The sequence below is a fragment of the Lonchura striata genome, chromosome 1 (assembly GCF_050655825.1).
Source record: "Lonchura striata isolate lonStrDom1 chromosome 1, ASM5065582v1, whole genome shotgun sequence".
NCBI classification, from domain to species: Eukaryota; Metazoa; Chordata; class Aves; order Passeriformes; family Estrildidae; genus Lonchura; species Lonchura striata.
In genome coordinates, this window is record NC_140703.1 from 79,447,553 (window position 1) to 79,466,529 (window position 18,977).

Sequence of the window (18,977 nt, forward strand, 5' to 3'; positions counted from 1 at the left end):
CTGTGTCTTGTAGCATAATTTCACACACTGCAATTTAAGATTATAACTCCTTGTGGTGCTTTCTTGAGAAAGCTTGTCCTAATTGATTTCTATTTTATCATTTTTCTTAGCAGGTTCTCTGACTGGCAGCCCTCACCTTTCAGAGCTTTCCATCAATTCCCAAGGAGGACCACCAGTGGCAAATATGACTTTATCTCCAAACCTGAGCCCTGATGCCAAGCAGTCATCTCCCTTGGTCAGCCCTTTGCTGAATGACCCGTCATGTATCAGGGCTGATGATGAAGAAGAGGTCAAAAGAAAAGTAAGGCAAATGAAGTTGGCCTTGTCTCTCTTGTCTCTGATGTGTTGTGATAAATCTGGGTCATTCATGTTGGTTGCAACTTCAGGACCTTGTTTGGATGGGATCTTCTATAAATCTTAAGGAGTGGAGTTTGTTAGTTTGTTGTAACAAAACAGTCAGCTCCATTGTCTTACTGCAGGGAAAATTTCCAGGTGACAGGATGAAGAGAACAGTGTTGAGCCTGTGTGGGAGTATCTAACCCAGGCTCTCCAGTCTGTCTCTTCTGGGGGCACCACTGGGAGCATCTGGTTGTGGGAGTAGAAAATGCTCTCTGTGAGCCACAGCTTACAGCATTCAGCTGGGAGTGTTTGGCTCAGACCCATCATTGCAGCAAAACCATAAGGGAGCATCACATCCAAAACTGCTTTCTGAAGATAAAGTGTTTGTCTGAGCCAGGGTGTTCTGGGTGCCTGCTGGCTCATCCCTCCTCTGCTGCTGGGTGAGAGAGGCTTCCTTTTATTCTTCTGTGGCTGGTTTTTTCTCCTTGTCTTAGAGCATCTCAGGAGGCAGAAAGAAACTCTGATGGCTTTGCTGGGAAGTGGGAGTTTATGTAAGGAAGATGTCTTTCCCCACTGTATAGTTAGCAAGATGTGTGAAAGAAATTTGAGAAGAAGAAAATGCGAAGATGTGTTAATAGAGTCAGGACTCTGTGCCAGTCCAAGATAGAGCAGCCAGTGACTGTGTGCACTAGCTGCTGATGGTTCCTGTGGGGGTGCATTCTGACTGGGAAATGCCCACACAGGCTCCCTTTGCAGGGCACTCACAGTGTTTGCACTGCATCATTCATCTTCCAGGAGGAAACAAAGGAAAAATATCTGTGGTTAGATTTTTCTTTAATTTTTGCTTCCTGAGCAACACAGAAGACAACCAGCTGTGTTACTTTGGCTATTCAGAATTAAGAAATTTTTTATCTGTAGCCTAATCTAAAATCTATTAGGTTGTCCAGCCAAGAAAACCTTACAGGTTTGAATTTTTTTGGAAGTATTTTTCCTGTGGATTACCATTCCAATGAAGAAACTTACAATAATCAGGCACTAATTTTTGTCATTTTGTCAAATTTAGCACTTGATTTAAATGGTCATTTAGCCTGCAAAGGATTTCTACATGAACTTCACGTCCTGCTCCAGAAATAAACTGAAAGGAACATCAGCACCCCAAAGCAGTACAAATTGCCTTAGCAGAAAAGGAAGTCTCTCAAAAACCCACAGAAGGTTCTTGTTCTCTTGTGTTTGCAAGGAAAGGTTGCTTTTAGGGCTTCAGGGCTTGGGAACATTCAAGGATGAGTCACAGCATAGCCACAAGCAAGGGTCACTGGTTTGTAACTCTCTTTGTGATTTATTATCTACAGTTTCTTTCTCCATAAAAGCAGAGGAAAACATAATGTGCTTGCATTTTACAGCGGTTCCCAACTGAGAAAGCTTACTTCATTGCTAAAGAAGTGGCAACCACGGAACGAACATACCTGAAGGACCTTGAAGTCATCACATCGGTATGTTCACTTGAGCCTTACTCACGGAGCACGTGAAGCTCTGGGCAGGGGTGGCATTTCATCTGCTCCATTTAACATCCTCACTGCTCCGTGCTGCTTTTATATTCTGCACTGTAGTTATTCTGTGCTGTGCACAGCAGTTCTCCTCCAGGGAGGAAGTAACACAAGAATCAGAGAGTAGAGGTTTGCTCTGTGGTTAGTAACATGCACTAAGAAGCTGTATCAGGTTGAGGAACTTGGGACACACTTGAGTTATATTTTCTTGCTCTCGTGCTTTGTGGTTATAATTACTAAAAATGCCTGTGGGTTTTCAATGATTTCTCTTAAAACTGAAGTAGCTCCTTAGGGGCACATAAAAATGTTTTCTACTGTATTAAACGCCCTCCCTTTAACATGAAATATTGCAGAGTACCTATTTGAATGATTCTGATTTTTTCAGAAAGTGAAACTGTGTGTTAAATGAGGCATTCATCTGTAGCATCTGATCAGAGTGTGATTGTTAAAGTCACCAAGGCAAATAGCTGCCATCTTTGCACACACAGCAACAGTCTTGTTTCACTTCAGAGAATAATGTATACCAGATCTGGTCTGAAATAACAATTTTTTTCTGTGAAATAGCACTGGATCCAAACCCCTTAATGGCATTTTGGCCAGCTCCAGATATCTCAGCTCTTAAATCACCCAGTGAGGTGCATTGCCCACACCTGTGTTGAGTGTTGTGGTAAGGAGGACATGTTCTGGGGGAGAGTGTTGGAACCAGCTGGGAACCAGGGACACACTTTCTCCTCAGCTTCTTCTGTTCTTCTGGAACAGACCAGGATCCCACATGACAGATGCAGCTAATCAGACCCCAGCTTAGACAGAGCCAATATAGCATGGTTTTTACAGGCAGCAGGGTAGCTGTGGTCCCACTGTTACTTACCCTTGCCTTTTTGGGAAGCTGGCCTGCTGGGAGAGGCCAGGTTCTCTGGGACAGTTCTGCAGTCATTGCTGTAGTCTCAGCAGCAGATACATTTTTTTTTCATCTGATATTTCACCCAGTGGCAGCAGAAACAAAAAGTTTTAGCTCTTCAGAGCTAAAGCCCATTTTCCACCCCGTCCTTCATCCTTATGGTAGGCAAATTTGAATTTTCTGGATCAGCAAGAGTGATGGGCCTGATGATTAGCATACAGTTGTATCAGCTGTGCTCCACAAGTAACTGGCCCAAGAGGCCACTGAGAGTGAACAAGTAGCCAACATAGTTGGAAAAGGAACAACTGCAGTGCATGAATTCTGAGGCTTGGTAGATGAGCTTCAACTTTAGCTCTGCTTGGTGCTGAGATAAAGCAGGGGAAAGGGAAGCTTGGGAGGGATCTCTTTTTATCCCAGCTCTGGCTCAGCTCCAGCTGATGCAGTGTCAAGCAAGACTGCTCTGACAGTCTTCTAGGGTCCCAACAGCCTTCTAGGCACTGCTGGAAGTCAACCACAGATAGCTGGAACCCCTGAGGGCAGTAGAGAGTGAGCAGTGTTACCCTGTTGAAGATAATAGGCATTACTCCCTTGGCAAGCTGCCTAGTCCTATGGTTTTATGTCACCCATAGGCTGTTAGGGTGAAATAAAGAGAATATGGAGCAAGACTGAGCAGGAGCCTGTTTCAGCCTTTACGGTGCCTGTCACTGCCACTCCAGTTTGTGATAGAAGTGTCTTCCACTTGCTCACTTTGCAAAGTGATGTCCTCTGTGTGCACACAGCAACACAGGCGTGGGTGCTTACCGAACCAGCTCCTGCCAAAGGCATTTCAGATGGAACTTGGCAAAAAGAGAATGCAGAGCATGTTTTTTGCTTTTACTGAATTGTTTACAACTATTGTAATGCTCTTTCTCTTTCATGTGCAGCATTTGCTAATTGGGTTTGTATTGACTAACCAGTTTGGGTTTAAAAAGAATTTTCAAGATTTGATCAGTGATGGCAAAAGGGAAGGGAGTTCTTTTTCCAGCTGTGCGGGGTCTGATCTCTGATAAGTGTACCAGTTCAGCACACAGGAATGTCAGGGATAGACTGGGTTGTGTTCCTAGTGCCAGCTAAATATGATCCTTGCTGGCTTACCTGTTAGGAGTATTAGGTTAGGTACATAAAGACAGAAAATGATCATACATACTGTCTGCTTTCCACCCACTGATAATTTTTCTTCTTTTTTCCTTTGTAGTGGTTTCAGAGTGCAGTGAGTAAAGAGGATTGCATGCCTGAAACACTGAAAAATCTAATTTTCTCCAACTTCGAACCTTTGCACAAATTTCACACTAGTTTTCTCAAGGAAATTGAGCAGAGACTTGCTCTGTGGTAAGATTGTTGATTGTTATTTATCTGTATTCTTTCATGCAGTTTAGCATTTTTGCATTCCCTTTTTGCTAACTCCTTGTGATCTGCTGTAGGGCTTAATTTGTGAAAGTCACAGATGTTGGTTATTAACAGACAGGGTTTATTGAATCGTGCTTTGTTCATGTTTACTTGACAAACTCTGTTGTTCAGATATCTCAGTTACAGGCATATGCAAATGAGATCATAATTCTGGATGAAGCTTTCTCTTGCCAAATGCCAGTGTTTCTACATGGCAGCTCCTTTGAAGAACATGCTGCAGGCAAGACTTACCAGTAATAAAGAGGGAGAGGCAAAGGACCTCTGTCAAAATAGGTACAGGCTGGGAGGATTTCACAGAGCAGCTTCTCATTCTACAGCATCACGGCTGTGACACTCAAGGATCTACAGTGCACTCTACAAATTGACAGAGTCTTGAAAGAGGACCCTGTGCTGGGCTGGAAAATTATCTATTCTTAACATAATAGTGACAGTAAAGCATGGCATTTTTACAAAATAGCTATGAATTGAATAATTCTTCCCTGGCTAGGCTCTTAATTCATTTGACCACTGAAATCTTAGTAGAGGCAGGAGCATAAGCAGAAGCCTTCTACTCACTCTGATTAGACTTGTCTGGACTAGATTGTCTTGCTCTGTGTAGGCATTTTTTGTACCTTATCTTTGGTTCTAAGAGCTGAGCTTTTCCTTCTCAGTTAGAACAGTGACAATGAAAATCATGTGAAAGCAGAGCAGGCAGACCTAATGGGTGTTAATCAGTTTGATTAAAACAGGTGCCTCTTTAACTAATGAATCAAAACAAAAGCAAAACACAGTCTCAGAGTGCGTGAGTTTAACTCCTGTGATGTACTGAGATTGCTTAATGAGGGCACAGCACTTTGCAGACTAGTGCTGTCCAAGCACACCTTGCACAGTTCCAGAATTAGCAGGTGTTCTCTGGGAGGAAGGGAATGTGGTACTGCCTCTTAGAGCTGACATCCTCACCCAGGACTTTGGTTGACTCCTAATATAATTTTATATATATATATATTATTATATATATTATAAGTAATATATATTCTTTTTATATATTATTTATACACACACACACACACACACACATATATATATAGTTTGTATATGTATTTATATATAACTAACATAGTTACTCCTAAAACGTGTGCTGCACAGCCACCCTGCCTGTATTGCTGGTTTTTTCATTGGGCTGCTACTGGTATTAATTGCATTGCACTAAGCAGCATTTATTCCAAGTACTCCAAGAAGGCTCTTTCAGATGTTATAAAATAGTGATTGTTTCTGCAACTTTGGTATAAGATTAACAGCAATTGGAGTTAGTTAGTTGGGGTTAATGTGTGTGGTGAGAAAAGGAAAATTTTTGCAGTCAGGACCAAGTTCTGCTCTCTGTCAGACCAGTCTAATCTCGCTTGGTGCTGACTTCTGGGCACATGTTGAAATAGAGATATCCCCTGTATCCTTCTGGTGCCATTAGAGGTGGATGCAAACCTCCTGCACAGGTGTGATGTTTTTCAAAAATTGGATGATGCTGCACTACCAGCCTGCTGTGGGAAGGTGACATTGTAGTAAGAGGAGGTAAGGACCAGTTGTGTTAAAAGAAAGACAAAGTATTTAGGCTTCGAATTTCCTTGGTTTTACTTTGTTTCTCCTTTTCATTTAGCTTCTTTTAGAGCTGAGTAAACCACCTGCTTTTCAGCTTCTCCATAAAGTTTCACAGGGTGGTAAACCTCAGTTTAAAGCTTTTAATATCATATTTTAACTGCACTTACCCTGTGATTTAAAGTGATGATCTGCTACAAAGTTACTTTGCAATCCAAATTTATTCATAAATATTCTGCTGAGGTAACTTTGTCCCAGCTGGGCACCTCGATCTGATTTTGTCAGCTCAGCTATTGCATGTATTTCCACTGTTAGCATAAGGCCACTGGGATTTCTCTGTCGGCTGCTCTGAATCACTTGACAGAAAAGCAGTCACGTTGTGCATTCAGTTTGCAGCCAACAGCCTGGATGCACCCAGTGTAATACCCCTGTTGTAGACGTGATGGGTTGTTAAACTTCTGGAAGATTTGAATACGTGCCTCGGGAAGGGAGGCAGACTTGCTGACAGGTATTATTTTGGAGGTGTTGGTGTTTCTATATAATGCCACAGATGCTGAGATAACCCGCAAGCAATAAACTCTATCCTACAGAGACTCGTGTTTAATTAAACAGGGAGGGACAAAATTAAACAGCCTCTCAACATCTACAAGAAGCTGGTGGCAATGTGGTAGGGAATTCCTTCAGCAGCATGGTCAAGGTCACTTAGCTCAATACTAAAAAATACAAAAAACACTGCCAGAATGGCACCTCTCTCTTCGGCCCCGCAAGTTTTTAAGGCAGTGAGCTCTGGCTCAATCCCAGCTGCATGGGCAGGATTCAAGCCAGCCCATTTAAATCTGTCAGCTCTTAGATTTCCAGGCAGGGGAAGAAGGTGGGACTCTTGTCCTGAGACATGAACTTGCTCTGCATTTGTCAGCGGGTGTCGTGTCCTATGAAAAAAGGGCCTTTGAATGAAAGGGTTGTGGACTTCATCAAGCTGCTGGAAACCCCTAGCTACCAACATGTGCTATGGGAGCTTGTGTGAGAGAGAGCCTCCTGCAGCCAGTCCTCTGTGTTCCCCTAGTGAGTAGGATGCTGAGTTTTATCAACTTAAAGTGCAATTCAGCCTGCTCACTCTACACAGACATAAGTGCAGTTCTCTAAGGTTTGTTTCAAACTTCATGCTGCGTGTTGGAAGATCTAACAGGAGGTCATTCCCTGCTCTCTTAGGCCTTGCATCCTATTGAAGCTGCTGCTGATGCAGAAGAGCTGTGGTGAGAACAAGCCTCAGGGGAATTGTACATAACAATTGTTAGATGTCTCCATGCCTTCAATTTGTTAAAACATCTATAGACTTTTAGTATTTGGCTGGAGGAAGCTCAGGTTGTGTACATTATTAAAAGCATTTCTGGCTTGCTTGAAGGCTTCTGAAGTGTTTAAATCTGTAGCCAGGGGCAGGCTTAAGGGCCAGGATCCTTTTGACCTGGTTATAGATTCTGGCAGGTCTGATCTGTTTTTTTACACAATTCACCCATTTTTCTCTTTAGTGCTGCATTTCCTAAGAGCAGCAAGTCTCAGTGTCCAGGACCTAGGGATATTTTTAAGTATGACATACACTGATACTGACACCAATAGTTAGCTGCAGAATATAGGCAGTCAATCCATTTTTCTCAGCCAGAGTTTCTTCCTGGCCATGAAACTGAGAAGATTCCTGGTGGTTTTACTGCACAGCATCCTAAGATGAGTGATACCTTGCTCTGGGCCACATTTCCAGCCCTGCCTGTGCTGTTGCAGGGCCAGTAAAGCAGCCCATGAATCTCCTCAGTTGTCACAACTGTGCTGAGCTCTGGAAGCTGCCCATGTTCCTGGGAGCAAGTGAAATACCCCACTGGAGGCCATGTGGTTTGAGGAGAGGAAGGATGACCTTTGGTGGACGCAGGCAGGCATGGGGCTTTGCCCTCTCACCCAGGAAGGGAAGAGAAGAGGAGGAAGCTGCCTCAGGTGGGAGAGGGAACAGCACACATCAGGCTGTCCAGTGAACAAGTGCCAGAAGAGTTGCATCCAGCACTTGGGCATCCAGATGCTGGCCCTGGCTGCCAGGACTCCTCAGCAAGGCCAGGAGTTCCCAAGCCTTGTAGTTGGGAGAAAATATGAGAGGCATATGTCAGTGACTTTAGGGTGGCTCCTGTTTCCCGAGACCCATGAGATTTTATGGCAAGGAGGAAGAGGTGTGTGCAGTGCAGGCAGAGTGTGAAATGCTTCATCAGCTTCTGGGTGGTTGAATCTGAGAAGTCAGGTTCTCCTCCTTCTTTTACCTCAGCTGTCTAATAACTACGGGCCACATTTGGGCCACAAGCATAATTTTCCATCCAAAAGAACTGAGCTCATCTTTCCACACCCTGTTAAATATATTGCAAGTTTCCATATGGATTTCTTTAAATGATGACAGAAAGTGGCAAATAGAGTATCTCCCTTTTCTGACCACTGAGCTGCATAGAGAGCAATGCTGGGGCAAGTCAGGATAGCTGTTTCTGCCCAAGGAAGCCTGCATCAGGTAGTACAAATCTGGTTTTTGGGCCTTATCATGTGCTAGGAAAGAAAAGTGTTATGTACTTCCCAGAAGTGCAGGCAGGCTCATCTTCTCCCAGGGAAGCTGTTAGTTTGACTTGCAGATCTTTCTGAGAAAAGCTGCTGCTCAGTGTTACCAGATGGAAATGTGTGGTTGGAAATTTGCAAAAAAAAAAGGCTCTTAACCTTAGCATATGAAAGGAGAAGGTGCAATCAGGATTTGTGGAAGCAAAATTGAAAACCTCTAGTAAAAAAGCACTCAGGGAGGTGTAGGAAGATGAGACAAATGTTGATTTATTAACCATTTTTTGTTTGAGAAGAAATACTAGTGCTCAGGAAGAGCAGTCTGATAGACAGTTGATATAAACAAGGCAGCAGTTCTTATCTGCCTGCTCAAAAGGAGTGTGCTGGCTGTTCAGCTGGTTCTGCATGTCTGCTGAGACACGAGGAGGGCACTTTCAAAAGTGTCTTTGTCCTGTGTACAGAAATGAGGCGTGTGTAGCAGTATAAACCTCTGAGTTATGCACTGCAGATTCCTGAGAGGAAGACACTGAGAGAGGCTTGGTGCCAGCACACTGGGCTCGAGTTTGGGAGGATAGTTTTCATTGCTGAACTCACTTTTGGGTACCTCTGGGGATTGGAACCGTGCTACGCCCAAATTAACTGGAAATGATGGGAGAGAAGTAGCACATCCAGGATCTGTTAGTCAGAGTTAGAGCCATGTTGCATCAGTCTCTGTGGCTGTCCTGGCAGGATATGCCCAGGGTCAGCTCTGAGGCTGTTCCACAGCAAGATGTGCAATGCTGTTGCATTTACAGCACATTTTCATGCAGTGGTGTTACATGCTCGGATCCCTTACCATTTAAAAGCATTACTGATGCATGTTTTGCTGTAGGTTGGGTTTCTCCCACAACAGGGATAGCCATCCCAAAGTCTTTAAATGTATGCACACCCTCCAAAGGCTTGGTAAGATTCTGGGAAGCTGATGGCTTCAGCAGTGCATTTTTAGGCTCTGAGCAGCATGTCATGCAGCACTCACTGCTGAAAGTCTGGCTGCAGTACTGGCTGGAGTGGGCAGTGCTGGAAGAATCAGGGTGTAAGCAAGGAAAGGGGTGTTTGCTTTTACTGGCTCTTCTTTTCCAATTACAAAACATGCCTCTTATTTAAAAGGCAGTTGTAATGTGGAATGTTTAAGGTATTTTTTATTATTAGAACTTTAGTTAATAATAAAGTCATAAACTTCAAAGCATGTAGGTGGTCAAAGAACCAGCTATGGTATTCAGGAGGGAGTTCCTGAGCATGTAACACAAGGTCACACATTGTAAATATAATTTGTTACAATTGATTTATTATTATTTTGGCTGCAATTCAAGGGCTGCAATCAAAGACTTCTGTATTTGCCTCAAAAAAATCTTTACTGATATATCTTTCTCTTCTTTTTTGCTTTTCCACCATCCCCATTGAATTTCTGTTCTTTCTGATCAAGGGTAGGGAGTGACTTGAGATTTCCTTCTATTATTTTTTTAATTATATACACTAAGAACTTAATGTAATTCAAAAATCTCACAGGGCTGCTTGTGTAATCCCTGTAAATCAAGCTGATAGCTGTTTAGAGTAATATATATATATAAGGTAGTGTCTGGATTTCTTACCAGTAAGCCAGTCTTCTCTTTTCTTGTTATTGTACACTTTCATTGATGTAGAAAGGAAGGGACTACTGGATAAAAATGGGAAATTATCTTATAATGACCAATAACATCCTAATTTTTTAGCATGACTTTCAGTGGCTTTAGACCTCTCCCACAATGTCAGTGGAGTAAGGGCACTGACAGGGGACATGGGGACAGCTGCTCCTACATCTGTGGAGATGGGCATCATAAATCAGCTCCTGATGAAAAGCTGTGAGATCCTAGGCCCTAAGTTTTTTCCCTTGTCACTGGCAGATAGATACCATGTTCAAACAGTGACCCATGAAAACAAGGAGTAAGAAGAACAATTTAGCCATTGATGCACAACAAATGAGCTGCTTCTTCCCTCTCAGCAAGCTGAGTGTTGTTATTCAAAACATACACTACAGGAAGAACTCTCTTCCCTGCTCCTGTGCTCTGGGTTGTTGCAGCAGTAAGACATCATCTGATGTGTTGTGTGTTTGGGTTTTATTTTTATATTCTTTGTATTTGGATGCAGCCATCACATTTTCTCCTAAGAAAACCCTGGGTTTATTTCTTCATGCATCTGTATGCACAGGTCATCTCTGTCAGCCAGGGCAGAGGGCTCTGGTAACACTCAGCTCTTCACTGTTCAGCCAACAGCTGGAGAGAGGCTGTTGCTTCTGGGGACCCCCCTTCTCTCTGTCTCTGTCACTCTGCCAAGATGCAGAGCAAATTTTGAAAGCCCTAGAAGTCTGTAGCCAATGCCAGTGAAGAGGGACTATTCCTGATGTGTGTGACTGATGTGGTGAGATGCTTTGCAAGCAGTCAGTGCTGGTGGTGCTAAAGAGGGGCAGTTTTAGGAAATAAGGACCTGGCTGTTCCATGAACAGCCCCATTAATTATTAGCTTTTGGAAGCACTCAGTGTGACTTTAAGGCTTGGGCTCAGCCACCAAGTAGCCAGCTAGTAGATAAGACATTTGCACTGTGTATTCTAGCCAATCTGTATTTAGCCTTCAGATCAGAAAAGCATTGTCTACTTAGAAGAAGCAGTCTGTAATGATGTACTTAATATTTATCTTGGCAGTAAGTAGATAATTACATATTTCATACTCAAAAAGGTACAAAACTGCCAAAGTCCATTAGATTAAATCAAACATAGACACATGAAAAAGGATTCAGGCAGTGCCAGAGACTGAGAGAATAACACATAAACCAAGAATTCTTATAGAGATAATTGCTGAATACCATTCCATTGCTGGCAGCGGCACAATTTCATCTGTCTTTGACACTTCTGAGCTTGTGTGTAGGGGCCCAACATGAACCATTGGGAGTGGATGCTGCATGCTGGCTTCATGGGCACAGGTTGGCTTTCCCTTGCTTCCTGCCAGTGTGGGGCTGCTGCCTGGGTCTCCAAGTGGTTGAAGTTTTCAATCAGGAGCACTTGGATATGCATCACTTGGAGCAGAGCTTTAGTGGCTGGAAGGTTTTATTTACAACCTGTCACAGGAAATCTAAGTGGGGAGAGCTGCTGGACGGGTATCTCATGGGGGAAGGGAGAATTAATAACAGCATAGAGTGCAGATGATTTGACAGACAGAGGCTTCCTAAAGACAGAAATTGCACTTTCAGTTTAGACATTTCTTGAGCATGATTTGACTATGGCAATGTTTATATGACATAATGTTTTTGCAAAACAGTGATGGTAATTAAAGTTACCACTGACACAACCCAGCTTCCTACCCCAGTGTAACCTTTGGGTTCAGAAAAAATACATTAAAAATCTTGATGTGTACTGTTTTTCCTTGCCTAAATAGGCATGTGAGTGCCTGGGAGAGTTAACACAATAGGAAGTTATTAAAGACAACCTATGAAACTGGGTGTTGTTCAAATGAAGATGGAATAATCCCTTGTTTATCAATGAAAGATAAAATTGGCAAGGGGAGGGGGACAGTGCTTCTCCCCACATACTCCTAGTGGTTTCTTCTAAAAGCATAGCTTTGTTGGAACAGATCTGTAAGAGTTAGGTTCTTATAGTCATGATTTTTCCCCTTGTGTTTTTAAAAAACACGTGTTTGGTTTCACTCATAGTGTGGTATCCTTGCCTGTCTCACACACGGGTTTAGATACAGGAGTATCTTTTTTATCAGGAGCAGTGTTGCTCCAAATGATGCACTCATCGAAGTGCAGCTGGCTGGGTGGGAGGCAGCACTTTGCATTTCTAATACCATAAGTGAAATACTGAATGGAAATTCCTGCCAGTATGTAACACTTATGAGTCAAAGCCAGATGCTGGAAGAATGTTGTTTTTTTTTTTTGGCCCCACTGTCCCTTGCACAAGCAGAAAACTCATGAGAGGAAGAGCACCCCCAGGTCCTGTTCTGGGGTTCAGCCATTGTAACTGAACAGAATTAACCTTCTGCTCTAAGGACACATATTCTCATGGGACTCTGATGTCTTCTTTTCCCCCAGACCATTCCCAGCCTTCTCTGGTGTGTTCAAAACTGCTAGAAATTTTCTTTAAAGGTCTAATCCTTCTGTTAAGTGCCTGTCCTCCCTGTTTTTAGCAGTGAAAGGCAGGCTGGGTGAAGGGTGTACTGTACCTGGGAATTACATGTCTGTCAGAAAGACTCCTCACAAGCTTATGAGCGAAGGAGCATGGGGGTCAGGATTTTAAAAGAAATGAGCTATTGAGTTTCAGTGCTTATAAGTGATTATGCAGTTTTATTGCATGACTGAAGTGTGTGGAATTTCTGTTGCTGACAGGGAAGGCCGCTCTAATGCTCACATTAAAGGAGATTACCAAAGAATTGGAGATGTTATGCTGAAGAACATTCAGAGTATGAAGGTAGGAATGATCCTATAACTACTAAGCTTTGACATAGATTAAGTTCAGTATGCTTTTCATTTTCATATGATGTTGCCTCTTGTGCTGGCTTTTGGCAATTGTAATCAAGGCTTATGCTATGAAAGTTTCCTTTGATGACATAGCAAGCATTTGGTGGATTTCCCTGGGATTTCAGAATTGCAAGTTGATTTTAAATTGTTGAACCTCTTTCCTCCACTCTCCTGAGAACAGAAACAGCAAACAAAAGTTCAGGAATATTTCATTTCCAGTTCTTTTTTCCTTCAAATAAGAAGGTAAAGCACTGGAATTTGTGTGGATGAAGAGACTATTCAAATGCTGAGTGTGCCTATTTTTTCATGCAAATATTCATGTTAAGATATTGCAGGATTAGTGACCATAAGCTTATATTGATTTGACTTGGGAAAGTTATGTTTGTGCACTACAGTGCCAAGTTAGGTGAAAGGTTTTTGAATCATGAGAATAATTGCCTCTGATGCCTTTAAAACTAGAAGTAAAAATACATGTATGAACCATAAATCTAGGTATAATGTTTGGAAGACTTTGCAACTGTTCTTCGTCTGGCCAGAGCAGTATTCTCAATGCTCTGTGTTAATGAGAAAATAGCATTGAAGGCAGGCACAGGAGCCTGTGAAAACTCTACAGATTTGTACAGTGTAGATGTAAGCTCACCTTACTGTAATGTATCTACACATCCAGGTCAGTGTGGGGCAGAACATGGCACTTCACCTTCAGCACACGGATCTCCGAGTGATTTTGAAACTCTCCAATAAATCTTTCCTTGGGGATGGCCACTTGGGCATTCTGCAGTTAGTAAATGGAGCAGCCTTGAGTCCTTGGCTGGAGGAAAGGGCAGTTTAATCATTACAGCTCTCCCGAGATGTTGGCTAGGACTCGGTTTGTCTTTCAAAAGGACCGAGAGAGGCGCGGGGAAGCGAAGTGGCGCACAAGCGTTTATATGGCAGGTCAGAAAAAGGGAGCACAGAAAGCTCCATTTACCATCCCCAACACAGACAGCCTTGTCACCAGTGAGGCAGCCTTACTCTCTCTGCAGTGTACTTAGCCAGGAACTGCTTTTTCCCCTCAAGATGTAATTCACATGCATTGGAAGAAATGTAGAGGGGACTTTTCTACCTCCACCTCTGCTCTCAAGAAACATGCAGCTCTTCACAGTTTTGAGAATACCAGAGAACTTCAGATAGACTTTGTCTCTGCTTCTGGTATCTTGCAGCATTAAATTGTGTGTCCTTTGCTGTCTGCAGGTCCTTCTGGGTCACTAGTCTGAAGGCAGTGTACAGTCCTTACTGTAACAGACCTGGCAGCCCTTTCCCATTAAAGGGTTTTACTTCATTTGCTTTGAGATCCACCATCACTGATCAACTGATAGGTAGAGTAAAGAGAAAAAAGCTAGTTTAACTTAAAAGAATGGCACAAGAAACAGAAATAAAGTTAGTAAAAACTGTACTTATTTATCATGAGACCTGTTAAAAGATCTGAAAACTGACACTTCGTGTTTAATTAACATAGGAAAGAAGTTAAGAAAAGTAATTAATGGCTAGCCTCTGTAGCAGCCCAGAGGCTCTGCTGTGTCTTTTCCTGAGTTACAGACTTGTAAAACGAGTATGCAGTATGTGGAGGAAGCAGCTTGGCTCTAGGGAAGGTATGTTTCTGGTAAACATGTCACAAATCACAGGAGAGAGAGAGCTGACTGGAAATGTGTCAAAAAGCACAAACTTCAGATTAAGACAGAATTTCTTCTCAAGTCCATTCAGTTTCTTTTTGCTGCTGTTTAATATTCTACCATTTACTGGAAAATTGTAGTTGACTGCTCAGAGAAGCTCTGTGCATCCTGAAGAGCCAGTTTACCTTTTGCAAAACACAATTAATTCCCTGTGTAAATTGTTAAAAAAACTACTGCTAAACTGTTTTAAGGGGGAGTTGTGAATACCTGTGATACTGAGACCTAAATGGAGTTATGTATTTCATGCAAACCTCATTCACTGCTGGTGTGCAGCTCCCCTGCTGCCAGTGGGATTCTTTAGAGACTTCACTAAAGAGAAGAGGATGTAGTCTAAGGATGAAGAATTTGTAACATACCCATTTCTTTTGGGCAATGCCTCTGTTTTTGTGTTCGTTAACTTTCCCAAGAGATGCAACTTCTCATCAATAAGAGGAGAGCAGAAGCCAGAAGTCCATTTGCCTGCATCGCTGTTCCCTAAAACCACCTAAGGGAAACTGGGGCATCTAAATCCCTTCATTCTTTTAGAAAATCCCATTCACATTTTTTGGCTGTCTCCATTGCACCTACTTGCATGAGCTGTGTTCATGTCATCCTCTTGCCTTTGTATTTCTCACTGATAAGAGAGTTAATTTTGTTGAATTGTGTACTTTAGCTTTCCCGGGAATGCAGAGGGGGTGGGGGTGTCTATTTCAAATGAGTAATGCCTTTTCTCCTTGGCAAGTGAATATCAGAACCATTGTGTTGTACAGTGATTTTGTTTGCAAAATCTCCAGTGCTGTGCTAGTTGGATGTGTTATTGGATTAGGTATGGGCTGAGTCATGTCTCTCAGTGATTGTTAAGAGCCTCCTCTTTTCTTTCATGCATAAAAGCAATTGACAATTCACCTGCGAAAGCACAATGAGATTTTAATCGAGCTGGAGAATGGGATCAAGAGCTCCCGCAAGCTGGAGACCTTTTGCAGAGATTTTGAGCTACAGAAAGTCTGCTACTTGCCTCTCAATACCTTCCTCCTCAGACCTTTACACAGGCTTATGCACTACAAGCAGATAATGGAGAGGCTTTGCAAGCACTACCCTCCAAGCCACACAGACTTCAGGGATTCCAGAGGTAAGTAAGAGAAAAGACGTCAGTTCCTGGAGCTGGGGAATGACATCCAAATCCATTAGAGGTGTATGGCTGGAAGAAAGAAAAATCTTTTTTTTCTTAAGCCTACATAAAAAGGATTGAGTTTCAAAATCCACCACTCAGAACACCACAAACAGTGGGATTAAGGTTGCTCTTCTATACTCATTATGCCACACTCCGGGCAGGTACTTGGAAGAGAATTCTGCTAGGGGTTATTAAACACACAGAAATGACAGCAGGTTCAGGAAGTCTCTTGAACTGAAAACAGCTGGGAGGCTGGGAGAGAGCACAGGGAACATACCATGTGTGCTTGTGTTGTTCCTAGTTTCCCTGGAGATCCTCTAACAACACAAAATACTAGCCCAGGTGAACCCTTGGTCTGACCCAGTAGGGATGCTGTTATTCTGTCTTTCAGTGTTATTTGTCTTCTTTTTCAAGAATACAGTTTGCTCTGTTATCATTTCCATGATTTGTTTCAGGAGCTCAAAGCAGCCAGCATGAGTTGGTTTTGGATTTGGGGTTGGTTTTGGTTTTTTTTCCAAACATGAAGAAATTACCCTCCTGTAGCCTGAACTCGCTGCCTGCCATTTCTTTCTAATGGTCTGTTCTCCTTCCTCCTTGTGCCCATCCCCTGTGTGTGTTTAAGGATAACTCCATTGTCTCTGGTGCACTGGTGCAGATCCATGGAAGAACTTGGGCAGGGAGCAGTGCTCAGCACAACTGCTCCCAGGCATAACAAGTGAGCTGAGCTCCCTCAGATTCTGTGGGATGGGACCCACAGCAGGCAGTGCACAGAAAGCAGAGCTTACCTGACCCGTGGCAGTAAGAAATGCCAGAGACCTGTGACATTGGAGTGCTGTGTGACACAGGTGTTGGCCCAAATGTCGCTGCTCCCTGAATGATCTCAAAGAAGGCAGTGAGTAGTGCCTGCATTTCTTTCAGCCAAGGCTAGAGGATGAGGATGATGTGTCCATTCTCCTCTCCCTGGAGAGTGTAGCAGGCTGACTCCTTCTTCACTTTTGAAATGTATACAAACAGAGGTTTCACAGGTGAAAATAAGAGAACACGAGGACAGTGTGACTTAGAGACCCCATCACTCTGGGATCAGTTTCTTAATAAGGTGTTTTCAGAGTTTTGTTTTAAAGGTCAGAGTCTGAAGGAAGCAAAAATAAGGTTAATTTAATCCCAGAAGAGAGCATGTCTCCCACTAGCACGTGGGTGAACGGTGTACTGAGCAATGATGTAAGAAGGAAGATGGAACTACAGTTACTATTCACATGGCTGTGGTTTTTTTAACATAAATGGCTGTAGCTGCTTTTCTGGCACTGTCAGCCTATGTCTTTGGTCCATTCAGAGACGGCCTACCCAGCCAGGTGTGTCAAGGTTGGTGCTTCCACACGTGATGGCACAGGGAGTTGGTGGTGTCTCTGGAGAGAATGAAGTAAAGCCATGATGTGATTCAATGATGTGCAGCCCTTTAGTTGTTCTCATTGATGGGATTGAGAACAAACCCCAAGGTGTTTGCCATCTGAAATGATGCAATAAGTGACACTGCCATTTCCTGCTCTTTTCAAATACAGACCTGATCCAATGTGCTGTAAGCAGGAGGGAAAATGCATTTTTTTGAAGCATAAAGAACATCCCTAAATCAGAGTTGTAGGAATTTAAGTCCTTTATGAGAATCCATTCATTGGTGCTCGGGATTGACCATACTCTTCTTATAAAGTTACTGTGGCTAAAACAGGGCAAATTTTTAGGAAATAGTCTGTCTCTTCATCACAACACTCCATCCCATCCACTGTATAAGATGATATGCAGATTTTGTGTGGGTTTTAGTCTGCCTGAATAGCTTTATGCTGTAGAGGAGAAGAGTAGCACAAGAAGGTTCATGAGCTGTGTGCTGCTGACAAAAGCCATATTTCTTTTTGAACATTCTTGTAAATTTTTAATAAGCACTTTATGGATTTGTCCATCTAGCTGCATTGGCTGAGATTTCTGAAATGGTGGCTCAGCTCCATGGCAATATGATAAAGATGGAGAACTTCCAAAAGCTGCATGAATTGAAGAAAGACTTGATAGGCATGGACAATCTGGTGATTCCCGGAAGGGTAAGTAACAGAGTTGTGATTAAGATTTGATACAATTTCAAGTCATTAGGTATGTTTTCAAAACCTGTTTATTAGGGGCACGTGTAAAATTGCCTTTCATCATCTGAACCTTTTTCTGCAGCCAGAAACTCTCAGATGTAAATATAATAATGCCAAATGTCATGATTTAACCCCAGGCAGCAGCCAAGGACCACACAGCTGCTTGCTCACTGCCCCAACAGCAGGACCAGGTAGAGAATCGGAAGGGTGAAAGCAATCAGGAGAGATCATGGGTTAAGAAAAAGATAGTTTAGCAGGGAAAGCAGAAGCCATGCACACACGCAAAGCAAAACAAGGAATTAATTCACTGCTCCCCATGGTCAGGCAGGTGTTCAGCCATCCCAGGAGAGCAGGGCCGCAGCACATGAAATGGTGGCTTGGGAAGACAAATACCATCACTTTAAATGTTCCCCCCATTCCTTCTACTTCCCTCCACTTTATTTCATTGAGCATGATGTCATATGGTCTGGAATATCCCTTTGGTCCGTTTGAGTCACCTGTTCTGGCTGTGACTCCTCCCAGATTCACATGCACCTCCAACTCCCTCACCAGTGTGGCAGTAGGAAAGGCAGAAAAGGCTTTGGCTCTGTGTAAGCCCTGCTGAGCAATAACAAAAACATCTCTTTATTATCAACCCTGTCTTCAGCTACTTGTTCCCAGCACAAATCCAAGATAAAGCCCCATAGCAGCCATGGTGAAGAAATTAATTCTACCCCAGCCAAAACCAGCACCTTTAAAGCAGGAAAAGGCAATCCTCTTTATTACCTTTTTTGACTTTTTAAGTTCTGTCTTTGGCATAGATTTGGAGTTTTAGGCAATTCCAAAGACCTTTTATGACAGAGGCAGTAAAAACATAGTATTTATCACAGCATTCAGAGCTTGAGCAGTTCCACATTTCTTTCTGCTTCCCTTATATTCTTTTCCCAGCCCTTGATGCTAGAGCTTGACAGATTCAAGGCAAGTAAGGCATTTGTGCTGGAAGAACTTCAGCCCTTTCACCATGCCTTGCTGTGAAACTCATGGCCCTGGGGAGGAGCAGTCTCTTCAGTCTACATGTAACATCAGGCAATAATTTTTGAGATAGTGTTGCCTTAACTAAACACT

At 42.9% G+C, this 18,977-nt stretch overlaps 1 protein-coding gene across 11 annotated transcripts in view; it reads left to right on the top strand.

Annotated features, from left to right (window-relative positions):
- FARP1 (FERM, ARH/RhoGEF and pleckstrin domain protein 1) overlaps positions 1–18,977 on the top strand; it is a 200,425-nt gene that overhangs the window by 168,849 nt on the left and 12,599 nt on the right. For 7 of the 11 annotated variants that reach the window (XM_021530281.3, XM_021530284.3, XM_021530282.4 and 4 more), the window contains 6 exons: positions 111–301; positions 1,740–1,829; positions 4,016–4,149; positions 12,760–12,841; positions 15,471–15,708; positions 17,704–17,834. In XM_021530281.3, coding sequence (XP_021385956.2) covers positions 111–301; positions 1,740–1,829; positions 4,016–4,149; positions 12,760–12,841; positions 15,471–15,708; positions 17,704–17,834 — 866 coding nt within the window. The remainder of the gene's footprint in view (positions 1–110; positions 302–1,739; positions 1,830–4,015; positions 4,150–12,759; positions 12,842–15,470; positions 15,709–17,703; positions 17,835–18,977) is intronic. The other 4 variants (XM_021530283.4, XM_077781490.2, XM_085581574.1 and 1 more) reach the window with 1 other exon arrangement.